We start from the raw sequence: 19,271 nt of genomic DNA, 5'->3' as shown, positions 1-19,271 counted from the left end.
CTAGGCGGAGGAAGGAAGGTGACCTTGACCGCCAGCTCCAGGGCCGGGATAAGGGAGGGGTGAAGGACCCTTCCGTCCTGAAGGCTCCGCTTAACCTTTGGAAGCCCCTCAGGCGGGATCCCTGCCAGGCTGAGGCCAGCCAAGCTAGATAGGCCAGACCAGGCAAATCAATGCCACGGGAAGCTAAAAACTACTTTTATTGAGACTGGTGAAGAATAAAATCTCCATCTTCTTATCTCTCCTGTGAATTAGGGAGGTGCCTTTCTCAGCCACTTCTGATGGTGATCTGGAAATTCTTCTGGACTTAAAAAGTACTCTAGGCCAGGGGGTGGGCAACCTTGGCCCCTTCATGACTGGTGGACTTCAACTCCCAGAATGCCTGAGCCAGCATGGGGGAAACTTTGGCCCCTTCATGACTGGTGGACTTCAACTCCCAGAATGCCTGAGCCAGCATAGCTCAGCTTGGAAACCTCTCCCTGGCTCGGGAATTCTGGGAGTTGAAGTCCACGAGTGATAAAAGAGCCCAGGTCCCCTACAGGACCTGGAAGAGCGTCCTGCTGACCTTCTGTGGGGAAAAAGGAAGCAGAGACTTCCCTGAGCCCTGGCCTCTTGGCCGATGGCCCCTGTTCCCAGGGTCAAAGCCAGGCAGGAGACCCAGCGTCCTCCTTTGCCCTGCTCCTTGGAGGGGGGGGGGGGAGATCCTGGCAGCAGCTGACACCCCAGAGTCCTCCCAGCGCCCTGTCACCTCCTTCCCCAACCCCTCACCTTCTTCTTCTTCCTCCGCCTCCTCAGAGGCCTCCGAGGCCCAGGCGGCATACTCGTGGATGGCTGCCACGCCGGGGTTGGGGGCCAGCAAGGGGCAGGGGTCATCCAGGTGGACGGTGCTGTGCTTCAGCTTGATCTCCAGCGGGGGGAGGTAGGCGCGGAGGCTCCCCTCGGCCGACTTGCCTTCCAAGCTCAGCTTCTCCATGTGGACCTTGAAGGGGGACTCGGAGACCCTGGGGGGGTCATCAGGAAGACAGAAAAGACGGGGTGGGGGTGTCAAGGGCTGCCCATTCCAACTTTCCCTCCGGCAGAGAAATTTGGGGGGGCACTGAGGGACAAACTCTACCCCGTGCAGAGAGAGACGCCCATCGAAGCAGCTTGGGACTGCCCAGCACGGGGCGTTCAGACCCCCACCCCCACCCCTTCCTTAGTTCCCTTTCCCAGAGCGGAGAGGACTAGCCACTTGGTTTTGCTTTGCTTTACTTTGCAAAGAGGCACTGGACAAAAATACGTCCTTGGCTGGAAAAGACGTTGGGAAAACGAGTAGATTTTAAACCTGAGCTTTTCTTTTTTTTTTTTATTGAAAAGTTTTAAAAATACAGTTTTCCTTTAAAAAAACCCCTTCCCCCTCCCTCCTCCCCTCCCTACCTCCCCCCTTCCCCCCCTCCCCCCTCCCTCCTCCCCCCCTCCCCCCCCCCCAACCCCCCTCCCCCCCCCGGACTTCCCAGAGCTAAATACAAGGTATATATATATAAAAAAGCAATCATAAACAACCATATACTAACAACTATAAATTCTAAAATCCATCACTCTCTAACTTACATAGGATCAAACAAAACTTAGCATTATTAAATATATATAGAAGACAAAATAGAAAAAGAAAAAAGAAAACGAAAGAAGACTTATTCAAATGCTAGATAAAACTTCTTGACCCTATACTTATTCTGGATAAACTCAATCCATTTTCTCCATTCCATAATATAATGTTCTTGCGAGTAATCTTTCAAATAGGCTGAAATCTTCGCCATCTCTGCCAAGTCGGAAACCTTTAAAATCCACTCTTGTATAGTCGGCAGTTCCTCTTTCTTCCAATATTGACCTATCAAAAGTCTTGCTGCCGTAACTAAATTCAACATCAACTTAGAGTCCACAACTGTAGCGTCAACAATTATTCCCAACAAAAAAAATTGCGGACAAAACTTTATCCTCCGTTTAAAAATCTTCTGCATATTCCACCAGACTTTTATCCAAAAAGCCTTGACCTTTTTACATGTCCACCATATGTGAAAATATGTTGCCTCTTCATCACCACACCTCCAACATTTAGGCTGATAATTCGGATACATACTTGCAAGCTTTTTAGGATCTAGATGCCATCTATAAAACATTTTGTAAAAGTTCTCTCTTAGACTTTGAGCTTGAGTGAATTTTACATTCCTCACCCAGATCTTTTCCCACGTGTCCATTGTAATAACTTCCTGAATGTTTTGGGCCCATTTTATCATACAATCCTTAACAAGCTCTGTTTCTGAATCAATCTCTATCAATGCAAGATATATCCGTTTAATATGTGCTGGTCCTTGATTTCTAATTTGCTTTATCAAATTTTCATCAGTCGTTGCAAATCCATTTTTTTGGTCTTCTTTCCACCTGGCCTGTAACTGAATATATTGAAACCAAGTCTGAACAACCTTCTCTTCTCGCAAGAAACTATATGATTTCAAGCACCAAATATTCCTTTCCAAACTTAAAATTTCCTTGTAAGTAGTCTCATCATGTTTGAAACCAGCATGTATATTTTCTATTGCGTGTTTTGGGATTGCCCACAATGGTATCTTGCTGCTTAACTTATGTCTATACTTCTTCCAAACTCTCAGCAATGCCTGTCTTAAAATATGCATCCTAAACACAGTACCTACCTTCTTATCATACAACAAATATGCATGCCAGCCAAACAACAGATCATGGCCCTCAAGATTTAATAACCTCGATTGTGTCAAATTAATCCAATCACTTATTCCTACTAGTGCAGCAGCTTCATAATATAATTTAAAATTAGGCATTTTAAGGCCACCTCTCTCACGAGTATCCTGCATAATCTTAAGTTTAACTCGTGGCTTTTTCCCTGCCCACACAAATTTATTGATACCACGCTGCCATTCCTCCAAGTTAGAGTCTTTCTTAAGAATCGGTATCATTTGAAATAAGAATAAAAATTTGGGCAGGACATTCATTTTCACTGCTGCAATCCGTCCCAACAAAGACAATTGCAATTTTTCCCAACTCTCCAGTTCTTTTTGAATTTTCCCCCATAACTTTTCATAATTATTTTTATATAGCTTTGTATTAGAGGGCGACAAAATCACCCCCAAATATTTAACCCTTTTAACAATCTCAAATCCAGTTAATCCTTCTAGGAGAGCCTTCTGCGAAACTGTCATATTTCTAGCCAAAATTTTAGTTTTCTGTATATTTACTTTAAATCCAGAAACCTTCCCATATTGTGTTATTATCTCCATCAGGTCCACAACAGAGTTCTCTGGCTGGGTCACTGTAACAACCAGATCATCTGCAAATGCTCTCAATCTGTAATCCTGATCTCCAACTTGTATCCCCTTAATTTTTTCCGAATTCCGAATCTTAACCAATAATATCTCTAATGTTAACACAAATAACAAGGGCGATAGCGGACACCCTTGCCTTGTGCCCTTCTCAATATTACATACTGTTGTCAAACTATTGTTAACTATAATTCGGGCAGTTTGTTTTTGGTATAATGCCCTAATCGGTTGTAAAAAAATTTCCCCAAAATCCATTTTGTCTAAAACTTTCAACAAAAATTGCCAGTTCAATTGATCAAAAGCCTTTTCAGCATCTAAAAAGATTAGCGCAGCAGAGATCTGGTTGTGCCTTTCCAAAAACTCTAACACATCAACTATATGTCTCACATTAGTTTTCATTTGTCTTCCACTAATAAACCCCGTTTGGTCCCCATGAATCACCTGTTGCAGAACCCTCATCAGTCTATTAGCCAAAACCTTAGCAAATATCTTATAATCTGTATTTAAAAGCGATATCGGTCTGTAATTTTTAACTAAAGTAGCATCCTGGTCTTCCTTCGGAATCAAAGAGATAAAAGCTGTTCTCCAAGACGGGGGCACCTTTCCCCCCAACCTGAGCTTTTCTTTAAATCGGGTCTAATGCCAGAAAAGATGGAGAAACAAAGCATATGCTTGATTCTACATGGGATAACGGCAGAAGAGGACATCAGCTCGAGCAGAGCCCCCAGAGGGTCCCTACTGGGTATACGGGGGGGCGCTTTCCCACAGAACCCTCCCCTCCAAGATTACGTAGGAAGGACTTACGGCCTCGGCGCCATGGGGGCCGGCAAGAATCCGTACTCCGCGGACTCCCCGCCATCCTCCGGCTGGCTCAGGGGTCCCAGCCGGTCTCCGCTGTGGGCCAAGATCCAGTTGGGCCCCCAGCCGACGCGGAAGGAGCGCCCCACGAAGAGGGCCATGTCCTTCAGCAGCCGCCCTTTCCCGTAGGCGATGGACTTCTTCAGGGGCACCAGGCCCGCCTGCCTGCGGACCCCCACGGTTCTCAGGGGCACCTCAGGGTCCGAGCGCGGCACGAGGAAGGCAGAGGCCAGGGGAGAGAGGGCAGGCCAAGGCGGGGCGGGCAAAGCCCCACCCAGCGAAGAAGTCCTCGGGCTGCGGCGGTCCTGGAGGGAGGCGTTGGGGAGCAGGAAAGAGCCGGTGGAGAGCCTGGACTGCAGCAGTCGGCCACCTGCAAAGAGGGAGGAGAGCCTGCATCATGGAGGCCAAAGTGAGGCTCAAGGAACGGGAGCAGCCGCAGGGGATCACGGCCGCTGGCCCTTCTGAGTGGGCGCCAGGCACAAGGAAGCAGAGCGACACCAGCAGCTCTTCGTGGCGGTTTGCCGGCTTACCGGAATCTCGCCGGGCCGACTGCCTTCTCTCGGGAACTGCCAGAAAAGGGGTAGGGGCATTCTGGGGGAGGTCGGGCCTGCGTGGCCACGCGACTGCCCTCTGCGACCCTCACCGCCAGCTTCCGACCAGCAACCTCGAGAGGGAAGCTGGCAGCGGGTGGCCAATGGCGACACTCTGCTTGAGAACAGCAGGGGGATTTGCTTAAGGGCAGCAAACCGGAAGTGCCAGCACTGCAGTCGCCAAGCAGCCAACTGGCCATGTGACGTCCTGCTTTGCGGCCAAACTGCCAGTCCCAATTAGTGTCCTTGAAGTGAGGACGACCCGAGGACACGTGGGCCTCCACAGCACCTGCCGCTGTTACCTGCGGAGCTGGAAGGGGGGCTGGCCGTACCTGGGGGGTGGCTCTTCCATCCTCGTGAGGAGGAGGAGGAGATGGGGAGCCTCGGGGAGCAAGTGTCCTGCGAGGGCTCCATTTCTGCAGCCTGCTTGCCGAAGTGACGCTCCGACATCCAGTCCAGCTCTTCCTCATCCGCCAGCAAAGAAGCCTTCATGATCTGCAAAGAAGACCCAGAACGTAGGAGGGACCTCGGAGGTCTTCTAGTCCAACCCCCCCCCCCCCTTACACTATCCCAGACAAATGGCTGCCCGGTCTTTTCTTGAAAACCTCCAGCGATGGAGGCAAGACCAAAGCAAAGGCCCCGAACGTGCTTTCCTTGGGCAAAGAAAGAGATACAAAAAACCTGCTGAATATATTTAAAAGTATTTATGGGACCTGCTGGGTGGGTTGCCGAGGCCGCCTCGCCAGGTGGGCGCGGAGGAGAACAAAGAGCGCACCGGAGGAGGGGGGGTGACGTAAACACCCGCTTAGCCCTGAAGCTCCAGACTGGCCCACCTTGAGGCCATTTCGGTACGGACGGCCGGGACCCCCGTCAGAGCAGAGAACAGCTCAAAGAAGAAGCCGCGCAAGGTCAGGGGACGTGGAAGAGACCACGCTCACGTTCTTTGCGTATGAACTGTAACGTGCAAAACAGCTTCTTTGGGCGATCCACGTCCGAACCAAACCTAGCCCTCCGTCCGACACACTTAGTTAGCAACACAGCTGCGGTTTTTCCTCAGGGACAACTCCGGATTTCAAAAGCAAACCACGTTTTGTTTCTTTTAGGCTCAAATACCAGATTACAGCACCTTTCTTCAGCAGCTGTGGCTGACAGTGGAACATCTGGGGGTGCTGAAAGGACACTGAATACAGGGAGTCCTCGACTTACAACCACGACTGAGCCCAAAATTTCTGTTGCTAAGCGAGATGGCTGTTAAGTGCCCCATTTTATGAACTTTTTGCCATGCTTGTTAAGTAAATAATAATAATGACGATGATGATGATGTTGGAAGGCACCTTGGAGGTCATCTAGTCCAACCCCCTGCTCAGGCAGGAAACCCTATACCAGGGGTAGGCAACCTGGGCTCTTTTATGACTCGTGGACTTCAACTCCCAGAATTCCTCAGTCAGCTGGCTCAGGAATTCTGGGAGTTGAAGTCCACGAGTCATAAAAGAGCCCAGGTTGCCTACCCCTGCCCTAGACCATGTGAACCGTTACAGTTGTTAGGTGAACCCGGCTCCCCCATTGACTCTGTTTGCCAGAAGCATAAAGGGAAACGGACCCCCCCCCGGCCCTGCCTGGAGGAATCTCCCACCCAGAGGGCCCCCCCCGGAGGAGAGCTCACCTGCAGCGTGTGAGGGTTGATGTCCAGGGAGGAGGCAATGTGGGTGGAGGCCGGCACCAGCTCCTGTTCTTCCGCCAGGTTCTCTTCCGCCACAGAATCCTGCAGCAGCTCTTGGGTGACGTCCGCCATGTCGCTGTCCAATTCGACAACCTTCCCCAGATGTTCGGCCTCTGGGCTCTGCGAGAGTCAAGGGACGAGGTAACCCTTGGTGGTCGCCTTTTCTGCCAACCCGCGCACTAAACGGGTAATCTGGATGCCCCCCTCCCAAACGAAAATATGTATGTGTGCATATGCGAGTCGTGGTGGCACGGCGGTTAGAATGCGGTTGTCCTGGTTCCGACAGATGAAACTCTTCAAAAGAACTTCCAGGCCTTGTTGACCTTAAAGGATCTTTATTTTGAGTAGCATACCATCGGCACTGCACTATCGAAGCCAAAAGTTGAGTTCCCCTCCCCTGAGCACATAGTATCAAGGCACAGTTCCCTCCTCCAATTAATAATCATAAATCACATTCCACAATTAGCTTGAAGCATCGGCTTCCTCTCCAGTTCTCCAACCCACCAATTCTTTATCAGCTCTGGGCTCAGTAACCTTGAATCTCACGCTAAGTTTAGTGTTGTTATATCTGGCTGGACTCTCATTCACATCCCACCCCCTCTCCCAGCATCATCTAACTCTAAAAGCGAAAGGGAAAAGATGGCTACATTTCCATCTGCTGTCAATGCAAAAATATCCGATGTTAGCAGCGTTGACAGCAGTATTGCAGGCTAACTCTACCCACTGCTAGCAGTTCGAGTCTCACCGGTTGACTCAGCTTCTCTAAGCTGCTTAGAGAGGGCTGTAAATCACTGGGACGCGGTATACAAGTCTAAGCGCTATTGCTACATATACACACACACACGCAGCGAGCATGGTAATTTCAGAGCTGGCTCGGCAACCAACATCCCTAGCGGAAGAACCCTTTGCTTTAACCAAAGGGAGTCGAAGGCGTTTCTCTCCTAAGGGATTGGATCGGGGCAGGCCTGACAGTCCCCTTCGTCCATCTGAATGTCAAGGTCCCGTTCAGCTGAGGAGTGTGTGGAAAGGGGGATGAAGGCGTCCCAATAGTGCATCAGCCGCACCTTTTACAAAAGGTGCTGGGTGTGGCGGTCAATTTCGTCGTCTTGCCTCCAGTCTCTGGGGTGGGGCTGGGAACCCCATCAAATGCCCTTTGGCGTGCAAGGTTGCGGGGGGGGGGGGAGTGACAGGACGTTCCCCAGAGAACCCATTTCCAACTTGTTCATCTTGGCATACTTTGCCCTCTGCAGGACTTATTTCAAGAGGGCGCTTATTGCTTTCCTACCTTGTGGGGAGGTGCCAGCTTCCCAGCGGCAGCCATTTGGTGCGACATCGGCTGGCCCGGCAGGGGCACCTGAGCAGTTTTTAATTTCTTGGCCTCCACTTTGGCCAGGTTGTCCTCCTCTTCCTCATCGGAATCCTGCAGGCCGTACTTCGAGAAGTGGGCCACCTGGACGGAGGAAAAAGCTGCATTTTACAATACCAGAAGATTGTTGAGTACCAAGTGAATACAATGCCCTGCCCGTTATTTCCTGCCCTCTGAAGATTCTCTTAACAGCAAACAGCAACAGGGGTCCTTGCTAGCCTTATCACAGCACCCACCTTAACCTATCTGGCTAGGGAAACGCTTGCAGGAAAAACCCCAAGGTCAGAGAGCACCAAGGGCCCTACCGGCCTCCTCCTCCTCTTCGCAAACCCCTCTCTCCTCTTCGGGCACCCCAAAATGCGCGTTTTCAAAGGTGACCGGGGCGCTCCTGCTGGCTTTCTAAAAAAGAACAGGGACCCTGACGGCCCCAGGCTCTCGACCTGCCTGGCGGAAGAGGGGGTTACCTTGAATACCCACGAACCAGTTTCGGGGCGGTACTCCTTAAACTGGGCTCCCTGCTTCCGAGAGACGGCTTCCAGCCGGCCCTCGTAGTTCATCTCCGCCAGCCGCTCTGGGCTCTTGATCAAGCAACGCGAGGTTTTGTCCGTGGGCCAAACTCCGTCTAAGGTGACTTCGGCTCTCCTGCTCGAAAGAGGAGGAAGTGGGAGGCCTGAAATGAAGACATCTAAGAGGGGTGTGTGTGTGTGCGTGTGTGTGTGCGTGTGCGTACAACAGTGTGGCATAGTCTATCCTAGCTGGTGTTAAGACACATATCAGGATAAAAGGCACGTCAAAGCAAAAACACCCAATGTTTGCATCCCTTGGTCCCATCTATCCATCTCCAGCATGGTTGGCGGATTAAGAGGCTTCACCTCCTGAGCCAAAATGTACGCTGCTAAGCGCGAGTTTTCCCACTTTTTATGACGTTCTTGCCACGGTTGTTAAGCGAATGACTGCAGTGGTTGCGTTAGGAACACTGTCACTGGTTACTTTACTCGGTGCTATTGTAACCTTGAATGGTCACTAAGTGGATGGCTGTAAGTCAGGAGCCTGTGCACGCTGCTATCTCCATTAGGTATCTGGTCACCTTAATATTAAATCATTTTACGTGCTTTATACTGTCATTTTCATCTTGCTGTGAGCCGCCTGGAGTCGCCCGATGGCGAGGTGGGCAGATGGCGATGCGATAAAAGGGGATGAATGAATGAATGAAAGGGTTTCCGGCCTCACCTGTTCAGGCCCTCCCCGATGGGGGGCTTCAATTCATCGTCCGGGTAGACGATGACCTCTTTCCTGCGGATGTGCACGATCTCGTCCAGGTTCAGGTTGGTCAGGCTGACCTCGCCCTCGAAGTAGATGGAGCCGTAGCCTACGGAGGAGAGAGGCTCCCCCCGTTAAGCGCCCACCCTGGGCCCCTGTGGGGAAGCCACTCCACAAGGGGGAGGGGGAGAGAGAAACCCACAAAACGCAGGGGAAGGGCAGGCTGAGCTAAACCTGTCTCCTCCATTTACAATCGCTGTGTTGCCAAGCCGGGCCCTCCCCCACCCGCTTCCGGCCGGGGAATTCCGCTGACCCTCAGTGCCAATTTGCGCCGTCAGTTGACCGGCAGATCTGAATAAATGCAAAGGTGGTTTATTCGACCTTACGAATGGCCTGGATTCTCTTTCGCCTGGCACACAAACATCAGCCATACGCTGGCTCTACAGGTGCCCCAAAGATCTTGCCTAGGAAAACAACTTGTGTGTATGTGTGTGTGTGTTGTGGATTTCTTAAGGGTGCCATTTCCCCCCTCTCAGGATTCTAGGGAGAACGGGTGTGTGTGTCCCCCTCCTTTATTCCAGGGAAGAATCAGTGGGCTTCAGACTTTAGGAGATTGCCAATTCCGGGGGGGGGGGGGGATGTGAAAAAACCTGCATCAACCTTGAAAGGCAAACGGTCTAATGTTCAATACAGGCAGTCCCCGACTTATGGCCACTAGTGAACCCAAAATTTTTGTTGCTAAGCGAGGCAGTTGTTAAATGAGTTCTGCCCCATTTTACGACCTTTCTTGCCCCGGATGTTAAGGGAATCCCTGCAGCTGTTAAGTTAGCAACACGGCTGCTAAGTGAATACAACTTCCTCGTTGACTTTGCTTGTAAGGGGATCGCGTGACCCCCAGGGGACTCTGTGACGGTCGTAAGTGTGAGCCAGTCTTAGCCGGGAGTCCCAGCCAGAGCAACAGATGAGCTGGCAGAAGCCGGCCCCGTCTATTCACCTTTACGGCCGATGGTGAAATCGGTCACGAAGCATTCTCCTTGATCATCGGTCATTTTGGCCAACTCCTCCAGGGAGGGAATGGTGTAGTAGCCAACTCGGGTCAAGACAATTCCTGGGAAAAATAAAAATCTGAGTGAGGGTCCCCCCCCCCCAAAGCCGCACACAGCAATGCGGTCTCTGAGTACATTAGCAAAACACGGAACATGCCTGTAAGGCAGAGATGGAGAACCCATGATGCAAAAGAAAACGTTTTGGGTGTAGACCGGTGTTCACCAACGCCCAACTACAATTCCCCAAAGCCAGACTCTGAAAATGAGCTTGTTTTACTTCCATTTCATACATAGCACCAGACCCGACTGTATTTTTTAAAAATAACTATGTAATTCTTTACATGTAATAACAGCACCACCAGATCCGGCCCCAGCTGGTGCACAGAATGACGGATCGCCAAGACACAGGGGTGGGCAACCTCGGCTCTTTTATGACTCGTGGACTTCAACTCCCAGAATTCCTGAGCCAGACATGCTGAGGGGAAAGGGAGAGGTTTCCAAACTGAGCCAGGCTGGCTGAGGAATTCTGGGAGTTGAAGTCCAGAAGTCATGATGGGGCCAAAGTTCCCCCATGCTGGCTGAGGAATTCTGGGAGTTGAAGTCCACCAGTCATGAAGGGGCCATAGTTTCCCCGTGGTAGCTGAGGAATTCTGGGAGTTGAAGTCCACGAGTCATAAAAGAGCCAAGGTTGCTTACCCCTGGAAGAGTCTGACTCAGCTGAAGGGATAACAACTTCACCATTGTATGTAATAAATAGGTAAACAATTGCTTCTCTTTTGTTGGTGTCTTTGTGTGTGTGTGTGTGAGAGAGAGAGAGAGAGAGAGACCAGCAGAGTCAAGTTAAGCATTTTGTGCATTTTGACTCCAAGCCCACAAGGATGGCCGTGGTGCTTATAAGGAGCGCACCCGATTCAAAGGCCGCCTTCCGCTCAGATCACCTGCTGGCCCAGATTCTGCTACAGTGCTGGGGGGGGAGCCCGGAAGGGGCCCAGGGAGGAGGGCATTTTCCAGGACTAGGACGAATTCACCCGCTGGGTGCCAGTAAGGGAAACTGGCCTTCTGACAGCCCCAGCTCGGTGATCCGGACATGCCTTTTTTTTTTTAAAAGGAAGATCTGAAATTTCCCTGGTGTTTTTTGGTCTTTTGGAAGAGACGGCGGAGATTTGGGCCACGAACCACAACTTGGCTTAAGTTTTTAGAATGCCAGCCGAGTCGTTTGGGGCACCATCCAAACAAGGACGAGGGGAGCCACAGGGGAGGACAAGGCCAAGGACTGCGTCCCGGAATGCCTAATTTTCATTCCAGTAAACACCAGTTTGGTCTGGTAGTTAAGGAACCAGGCTAGAAGCCACGAGACGGTGAGTTCTAGTCCCGCCTTAGGCATGAAAGCCAACTGGGTGACTTTGGGCCAGTCGCCAGGAGACGGTGAGTTCTAGTCCCGCCTTAGGCACGAAAGCCAACTGGGTGACTTTGGGCCAGTCGCCAGGAGACGGTGAGTTCTAGTCCCGCCTTAGACAGGAAAGCCAGCTGGGTGACTTTGGGCCAATCACCAGGAGACGGGGAGTTCTAGTTCCTTGTTAGGCACGAAAGCCAGCTGGGTGACATTGGGCCAATCAACAGGAGACGGTGAGTTCTAGTCCCGCCTTAGGCACGAAAACCAACTGGGTGACTTTGGGCCAGTCGCCAGGAGACGGTGAGTTCTAGTCCCGCCTTAGGCACGAAAGCCAACTGGGTGACTTTGGGCCAGTCGCCAGGAGACGGTGAGTTCTAGTCCCGCCTTAGGCACGAAAGCCAACTGGGTGACTTTGGGCCAGTCGCCAGGAGACGGTGAGTTCTAGTCCCGCCTTAGGCACGAAAGCCAACTGGGTGACTTTGGGCCAGTCGCCAGGAGACGGTGAGTTCTAGTCCCGCCTTAGGCACGAAAGCCAACTGGGTGACTTTTGCCAGTCCCTCTCTCTCTCAGCCCAACCCATCTCACAAGGCTCTTGTTATTGTTGTGAGAAAAATAAGAGGAAGAAATATTAAATATGTTATGCTGCCTTGAATTGTTTTAAAAGAGATAATAAAGGTGGGATAAAAAAATAAAGAAATAATTAACACTCCAGCTGGGTGACCGAGGCTGGGGGCAGCAAGCCGATGCCTGTGAGGACGCCGACCTCACCTGCGGGATGGGTGGGGTAGAGCTGCTCTTCGCTCTCCTTGTCCGGCTCCTCCTGCAGGGAATCCTCGTGGTAGGAAGCTTCCTCCGTGCTGTTTTCCAGGCCGTTGCGCAGCGCCGGCCGCACATTCAGGGCTATGAGGGTGTCGTCCACGCTGTTGCTGTGGTGCTTGTGCGGGGCGCTCTCTGGAGTCTGGGGGAGGGGCTTGGCGATGGAGTTGGCTAAGAACATGGACATTTCCCGGGAGTAGCTTTCATCTTCCTGCTCGTCATCCGGCCGGTGGTTCTCATTAAGCGACCTAAAGAGGAGACTCGGTTAAAGGTGAGCAGCCAGAGGGAGACCATCATGGCTACAGGAAGTCACTCTGCCGCGTCTCACATGAGGAAGGGAACGGATTTCTCTGGCCCGGGTTTTCAGTCCTGGGCGATGCCTCTTTTACAGGGTGGCATATCTGCAGCGTAAGAGATGGATCTACACCAGGGGTATCCAAACTTGGCAACTTGAAGACCTGCGGACTTCAACTCCCAGGATTCTGGGAGTTGAAGTCCAGTTGAAGTCCACAGGTCTTCAAGTTGCCAAGTTTGGATACCCCTGGTGTAGATCCATCTCCCTAAGTTATGTAATCTGCTTTTATTGGCTGCTTTGCCCTGGAGAACACACAGTTCCCAGTTCCCATCTGGCAGTGGCTGTGACATTCTGAGCCCATTCAACCCAGTCACGGTGGGGAATGTCCAGAATGGAGACCACGGGCTCAGGGTCAGCGGCCTTCCATTAGAACTGGATGCAACTCCTCCTGCCAAAGGAGCGCAGTCCAGCCGGCCTTGCCCTTATTTATTTTATCCGGGGTGGTGTCACTGGGTTTTGCATTGGGGTTTATTTCTGTGAGCCACCCAAGTGGGGCAGCCACATCAGTTTTCTTAATAAATAAATAAATTCAGAAACCGCCTATCCCCCACATAGAGGGCTCTGGGCAGTGTGCGAATAAAACATTAACATAGTTTTTCTGAACCTTGGAGGCTTTAAGATGGGTGGGCTTCGACTCCCAGAGGTCCCTAGCTAGCCATGCTGGCTGAAGAATTCTGGGAGTGGAGGCCCACCCATCTTAAAGCTATCGAGGTTGAGAAACACTGGATTAAAGCATAAAAACTATATATATATATATAAAACACTTAAGAGAGAGGCAAGGATAGTTCACATTCAACAGTAAAGTGAATTAAAAGGCAGGGAGAAAGCCTTCAGGGCACCCTCTGCCCCACGGGCTCCCCACCCGAGGTCGCAGAGCTGTGTCTTAACCCCTTTTCAGAAGAAGGCCAGGAGAGTAGCAGGGGTCTGCCTCACCTTCGGGGGGACGGGAGGATATTCCATAAAAGAGGGGACGGGGCAGAGAAGACCATTTCCTGGGATCCCACCAGTCACAATTCTTTAACTGGCGGGGTCTGCAACATGCCTTCCCTGCCCGACAGGTGGGATGGGCTGATGTGATGGGGATAAGACGGTTCCCTTAGGTGGCAGCTTTATAGCTAGCCAGGGGTAGGCAACCTTGGCTCTTTCATGACTGGTGGACTTCAACTCCCACAATTCCTGAGCCAGCATGGGGGAAACTATGGCCCCTTCATGCCTCGTGGACTTCAACTCCCAGAATTCCTCAGCCAGCATGGAGGAACTTTGGCCCCTTCATGACTTCAACTCCCAGGATTCCTGAGCCAGCATGGCTCAGCTTGGAAACCTCTCCCTTTCCCCTCAGCATGGCTGGCTCAGGAATTCTGGGAGTTGAAGTCCACCAGTCCTAAAAGAGCCCAGGTTGCCTAGCCCTCGGCTAGGAGGACTGCATATGGCTAAAGTGCAGCTAGGACTATTTTAAAAAGAGGGCTTCTGCTTGAGACATAAAGGAACCGGGCAGAGACTGGGGGCGGGCAGACGTACCGATCCCCATTCTCAGGATAGATGGAAGGCGAGGCAACGTCATCCACTTCGGCACTGCCAGGAGAGAAGAGGCTGCTGCTGTTGAGGTTCTTCAAAACCAGCTTCTTAATGCTCTTCCTGGAGGAGAGAGAGACACCCCGTGAAATTATCCTGGGAGGCCAAGCCAGGGAAAAGCCCCCTGCCAGGGTCTCATCTCCCCTTTGCGCTCAATTCCTGCTGAGGTCACCGATCTTGTGGCTCTGTTTTGGTAGAAGGTGGCAGGTGTAAAGGAGGAGAATGTCCGGATAGATGAGAATCTTTGTAGCTCGGGGTTGAACGGTGGGGCCCTGGATGTTCTCCGAGTTGGGTGGTTTTCTTGGAGACCTTTCAGGACCCAACTAGAGAACATCATCAGGGCTACAAGGGAGGGGGAGGAGGAGGACTGTGAGGTCCTTTGTTGCTCTCTGAGCTGGGTGGTTTACCTGTGGACGTTGTAATAATAATAATAATAATAATAATAATAATAATAATAATAATAATAATAATAATAATAATAATAATAATAATAATAATAATAATGCAGTTGGAAGGGACCTTGGAGGTCATCTAGTCCAACCCCCTGCTCGGGCAGGAAACCCTATACACCATTTCAGACAAATGGCTCCTGAGTCAACCAGGGAGCATCCACAGTGCTGATGATGTTACCTAGCTCAGGGGTCTGCAACCTTGACAACTTTTAAGGCTTGTGGATTCAGCTCCCAGAATTCTGGGAGCTGAAGTCCCCAGGTCTTAAAGTTCTCAAGGTTGCAGACCCCTGAGCTAGTTGGGTCATGAGATGTCTGCGAGAAGACAACCCAGCTCGGAGAGCACCAAGGGCCTCAATTCCTCTCTTCCAACGTGAGCAACAGATTAAGCACAGGAGAGAAAGGGGGAGGCCTGCCAGCTCAACTTCAGCTGGATCTTCCCAGGACATCCCAAGGGACGGAGTTCCATAAGCGAATGAGAAGGTGGCGCAGAAGACTTCGCCGTGTCCCATCAACCGAGAATTTCTGGCTTCTGTAAACAAACCCAGGGGGACGGCTGCAACAGCTCTTCTAGGATCAGGCGTGAAGCCTGAGAAAACTCTTTGAAGAGTTACTGAGTGAAATGAAAGGAATCGTCCACACCTGGGATTCAAAGGCAGATGGTTTAGCACAATCTCAGTCTACCATAAGGGTAATCCAACCGTAGCAACTTTTAAGACCTGTGGACTTCAATTCCCAGAATTCCCCAGCGTAGCTCGCTGGGGAATTCTGGGAGTTGAAGTCCTCAGGTCTTAAAAGTTACCCTGGTTGGACGCCCACGATCTACAACAGGGGTCTTCAAACTTGGCCCTTTGATGCCTTGTGGACTTCAAGTCCCAGAATTCCTCAGCCAGGCACGCGTGACCCCTGGCTGAGGCATTCTGGGAGTTGAAGTCCACAAGGCATCAAAGGGCCAAGTTTGAAATCCCCTGTGTTAAGGCATCCAAGAAGACTCTAAATGAATTAAATTTATTTTTTATTTATTTTATTTTTATTATATTTATATCCTGCCCTTCTCCGAAGACTCAGGGTGGCTTACAAGCTTAGCAGTAAATCCCAGTCTAATCTTGCTTTCTCTTGATGGGGGCTTCCAAATACATCCAAATCCACAACTCCTGAACATCACGGGCAGTTCTGGCTGGGAATTATGGGAGTTATCCTCACCACACCTCTGAAGGAGGTCTTAGGCCGAACCTTATGCTTGGGGTGGGTGTAGGCTCTGTTTACCTTGGCAATTTCCAGGCCTGTGGACCTCAACTCCCAGAATTCTCAATGGCCACAGTGGCTGAGGGATTCTGGGAGTTGAAGTCCACAAGGCATCAAAGGGCCATGTCTGAAGACCCTTGGCCTACAATAACAGGGGACCCTGAAGAAGAACCCGAGGGGGGTGCCAAGTGAGAGGGCTACTAACTTGGGCATGAAGGCGCCATTGGTCAGGGAGGGCTCGTCGTCGTCCAGACCATCGAAAAGGTGGGATTTGGAGGAGCCGCTGGTCTGCAAAGCCTTGGGGCGCACGCGGGTTGCCGGGCGGGGAGTCAGCTTGTAATGTGTGGGCGTGGTCAGTGCCTTCTGGGCCGCCGGGTTGGTCGGCTTCAGCCTCTGGAAGGAGGAACAAACGTTACCAGGTGGGGATGAGGGGATGTCCCCTCCAACTCGGGACGAATTGTTCACGCTGGCTGGGCCGGGCCCTCCGCAGGGGTGGGTGGGTGGGTTAAAGGGCCGACTCACTGCTCAGCCCTGCAACACAAGAAGCCATCGTTCCATTCCGACTTTCTTTCTTTCTTTTTCTTTCTCTTCTATCTATCTCCATCCATATCTATCTAACTATATCCATCCATATCTATCTATATCCATATCTGTCTGTCTGTCTGTCTACCTACCTACCTACCTATCCATTCATCCAATTTATCTATCATCTATCTCGTCTGTGTCTGTCTGTCTGTCTGTCTGTCTGTCTGTCTGTCTATCTATCTATCTATCTATCTATCTATCTATCTATCTATCTATCATCTATCTATCATCTATCTATCTATCTATCTATCTATCTATCTATCTATCTATCTATCTATCTATCCATCCATCCATCCATCTATCTATCTATCTATCTCAGGCATGTCAAACTGCTGGCCCACGGGCCAGATGTGTCACACCGAAGCCGCACTCTCCCCATTGCCGGCAATGGGGGAGAAGTCCTGATATGTCACACGACCTCACATGATGTCACGAGTTTGACATGCCTGACCTACCTACCTATCTTGGCATCACAAGATAAGGTAAAAAGGCCTGCAATGGATGAGAGCAGGGGTCCCCCAACCCCCGGTCCGTGGCAGGGCAGCAACCGGGCCTCAGAAACAAGAAAAGCCCCGTCTGGGGGGTGCAGGCAGCACACACCACCAGGCCCCCTCCGGTCCGTGGGAAAACCTCTCTCCACGGAACGGGTCCCTGGTGCCCGAAAGGCTGGGGGCCTCTGGACTAGAGAACAAAGGGAAGTACGCCATGCCATCAAGAGGGTAAAAGAATTGACATGGAAACGGGCTGGTCACACAGCCAGAAGAACGGATGGACCAAGGCGGTCACAGAATGGATCCCAAAAGTGTCCTAAAACAAGATGGAGCGACAGAAGAAAGCCCAGGACCAAAGAGGTTGGAAAGATGCAGAAGAGGCTTCCATCCTGCAGTGGAGAGGTCATGGCTAAAAGGACGAGGACGATGGCCTTTCTATTTTCTATCAAACATCTCTCTGTCCCTCCATCTTTTTCTCTCTGCAATCTGACACATCTAACTTTACCTCCCTCCCTTCCTGTCTATTTATCCACCCACCCATCTCCCTAATTTGTATCCCTCCCCCAAGGATCTTCCTTTTCCGTAAGACAACGGACGCCAAGGGGCAGCTGCCCTTGACGCAAGCCTGGGCTTCAGGAGTTCCTGCTCACTCGGGTATTGTCTCCTGCCCACAAGCCCTCCTTCCACCTGCTGCTATTTCAAGCATTTTGCTGCCGGGAGCTCCGGGCTCTGGCTCTGACACTGGCCAAAGGTGACGCCCCTGCAGACAGCAGCCCGTGGCACTTTAGCGGCCAAGAGCCACGTCCCTTTTCGAAGACACGCTTAGTTGTAAGAAAACTCCGACTGGGAGGCCCAGGAAGAACTTTCTCTGCCATCGCCCTTGTCCTGTGGAGTATTCTGCCCCCCCCCAAGATGAGGCAGGCCCCCACTCTCCGGGCCTTCCACATGGCTCTGTAGGCTCGCATGGGGAGCCCAGAAGAGCAGGCAGCTATGGGGCTGACTGGTGCCTCGAGAGCCCCACCCTCACTTTTAACTACGTCCAGCAGCGTTTAAATGCCCCTGACTCCTTCTGAATCTTGAATTTTTATGCACTGTTTCTTCTGTTCTAAGATTTTATTGCACGCAGCCCCCATTCCCCCTCTGAGGGAGATGGGCAGTTCAAAAAGGGGGAACAGGAGTGAGAGAAATACATGGATAGTGTTTACATCCAGCCACGTTTGGTTCCCTGCCATGATGGGCTGGAAAGGCCTCTGTGCCATCCCGGCCTGCCTGTGCGAAGGCAACAACGGCCAGAACTGCCCCCACCCCTTCCAAAAAGTTGCCAGGCGGGCCCACCCGACGCCAGCCCTCTTGCTTTCCACCTCGGCCGTCTTCCCAGGGATAAGCCCCTCCTGGCCTCACCTCCTCCTTCTTCTTCGGGTCGGACATGGGGTTTCGGAAGAGCGGCGAGTCCCCGAAGGGCGAGTAGGTCAAGCTGTTGAGGTGCTGCTGCAGAACGGCCTGCTGGGCCGCGGAAGCGTTGGGATCCGTCAGAGCTGAGGGGAAAAAGGAGGGCAAGGATGAGTCCGCCGGATGCCGCTCAAGGGCACGGGGCAAAGGCAGCCTCCTCGGACAGCTGCAGAGACCGACAGAGTTGGCAGGAGGGCAGATAAATGGCTGGCAACTTCCAGCCTGCCAGGAGGTGCGGAGGTTGCCCTACTGGGGGCACAGGCAACTTACCCACGGCAGGCTGTGGCGCTCCAAAGCCCAGTGTGGCGGTTGAGGTGTTAAATCCAGTGGCACCGAAGGCTCCTGTCCCCAGCGTGCCCAACTTGGGCTGCGTGCTCCCAAACAGCGAATTCTGACCTGCACTGAGGGCTGCAGGAGGAGGGGAGGAAAAGGGAAGGGTGGGGGGAAAGCAACCGTGATCAACCAGCGATGGCCGAGGCCTTCAGAGCCTCCTCAAACAGCCCGGAGAGAAGAACAGTGCGCGTCTGTGTGTGTCTTAAGATGCTCCTGGAAAAATGCTTCCACCGGCCAATGCTGGTTTGGTCGGACTTCTTTTTAAAAAGAAGTTAAACTTAGCAACCTTCTTCATCCGTTGTATCACCACCGGGGGTGCAGTGGTTAAAATGTGGTATTGCAGGCTGACTCTGCCCATAAGCTGGAGTTCGATCCTGACCGGATCAAGGTTGCCCTCAGCCTTCCACCATCCTTCCG

At 51.7% G+C, this 19,271-nt stretch overlaps 1 protein-coding gene across 1 annotated transcript in view; it reads right to left on the bottom strand.

The window, feature by feature from the left end:
* The window catches only part of NUP98 (nucleoporin 98 and 96 precursor), a 48,026-nt gene that overhangs the window by 11,295 nt on the left and 17,460 nt on the right, over positions 1–19,271 (bottom strand). The window contains exons 12-24 of the mRNA XM_083362377.1: positions 18,792–18,929; positions 18,474–18,607; positions 16,202–16,389; positions 14,249–14,365; positions 12,328–12,623; positions 10,115–10,228; positions 9,091–9,229; positions 8,325–8,502; positions 7,780–7,944; positions 6,438–6,614; positions 5,107–5,269; positions 4,131–4,554; positions 766–998 (exon numbers count right to left, since the gene is read on the bottom strand). Coding sequence (XP_083218503.1) covers positions 766–998; positions 4,131–4,554; positions 5,107–5,269; positions 6,438–6,614; positions 7,780–7,944; positions 8,325–8,502; positions 9,091–9,229; positions 10,115–10,228; positions 12,328–12,623; positions 14,249–14,365; positions 16,202–16,389; positions 18,474–18,607; positions 18,792–18,929 — 2,466 coding nt within the window. The remainder of the gene's footprint in view (positions 1–765; positions 999–4,130; positions 4,555–5,106; positions 5,270–6,437; positions 6,615–7,779; positions 7,945–8,324; positions 8,503–9,090; positions 9,230–10,114; positions 10,229–12,327; positions 12,624–14,248; positions 14,366–16,201; positions 16,390–18,473; positions 18,608–18,791; positions 18,930–19,271) is intronic.

This window comes from Vipera ursinii, assembly GCF_947247035.1.
Source record: "Vipera ursinii genome assembly, chromosome: 4".
Lineage (NCBI taxonomy): Eukaryota > Metazoa > Chordata > Lepidosauria > Squamata > Viperidae > Vipera > Vipera ursinii.
Note: the sequence above shows the minus strand (reverse complement) of the source record. Positions and strands in the feature narration are given on the sequence as shown.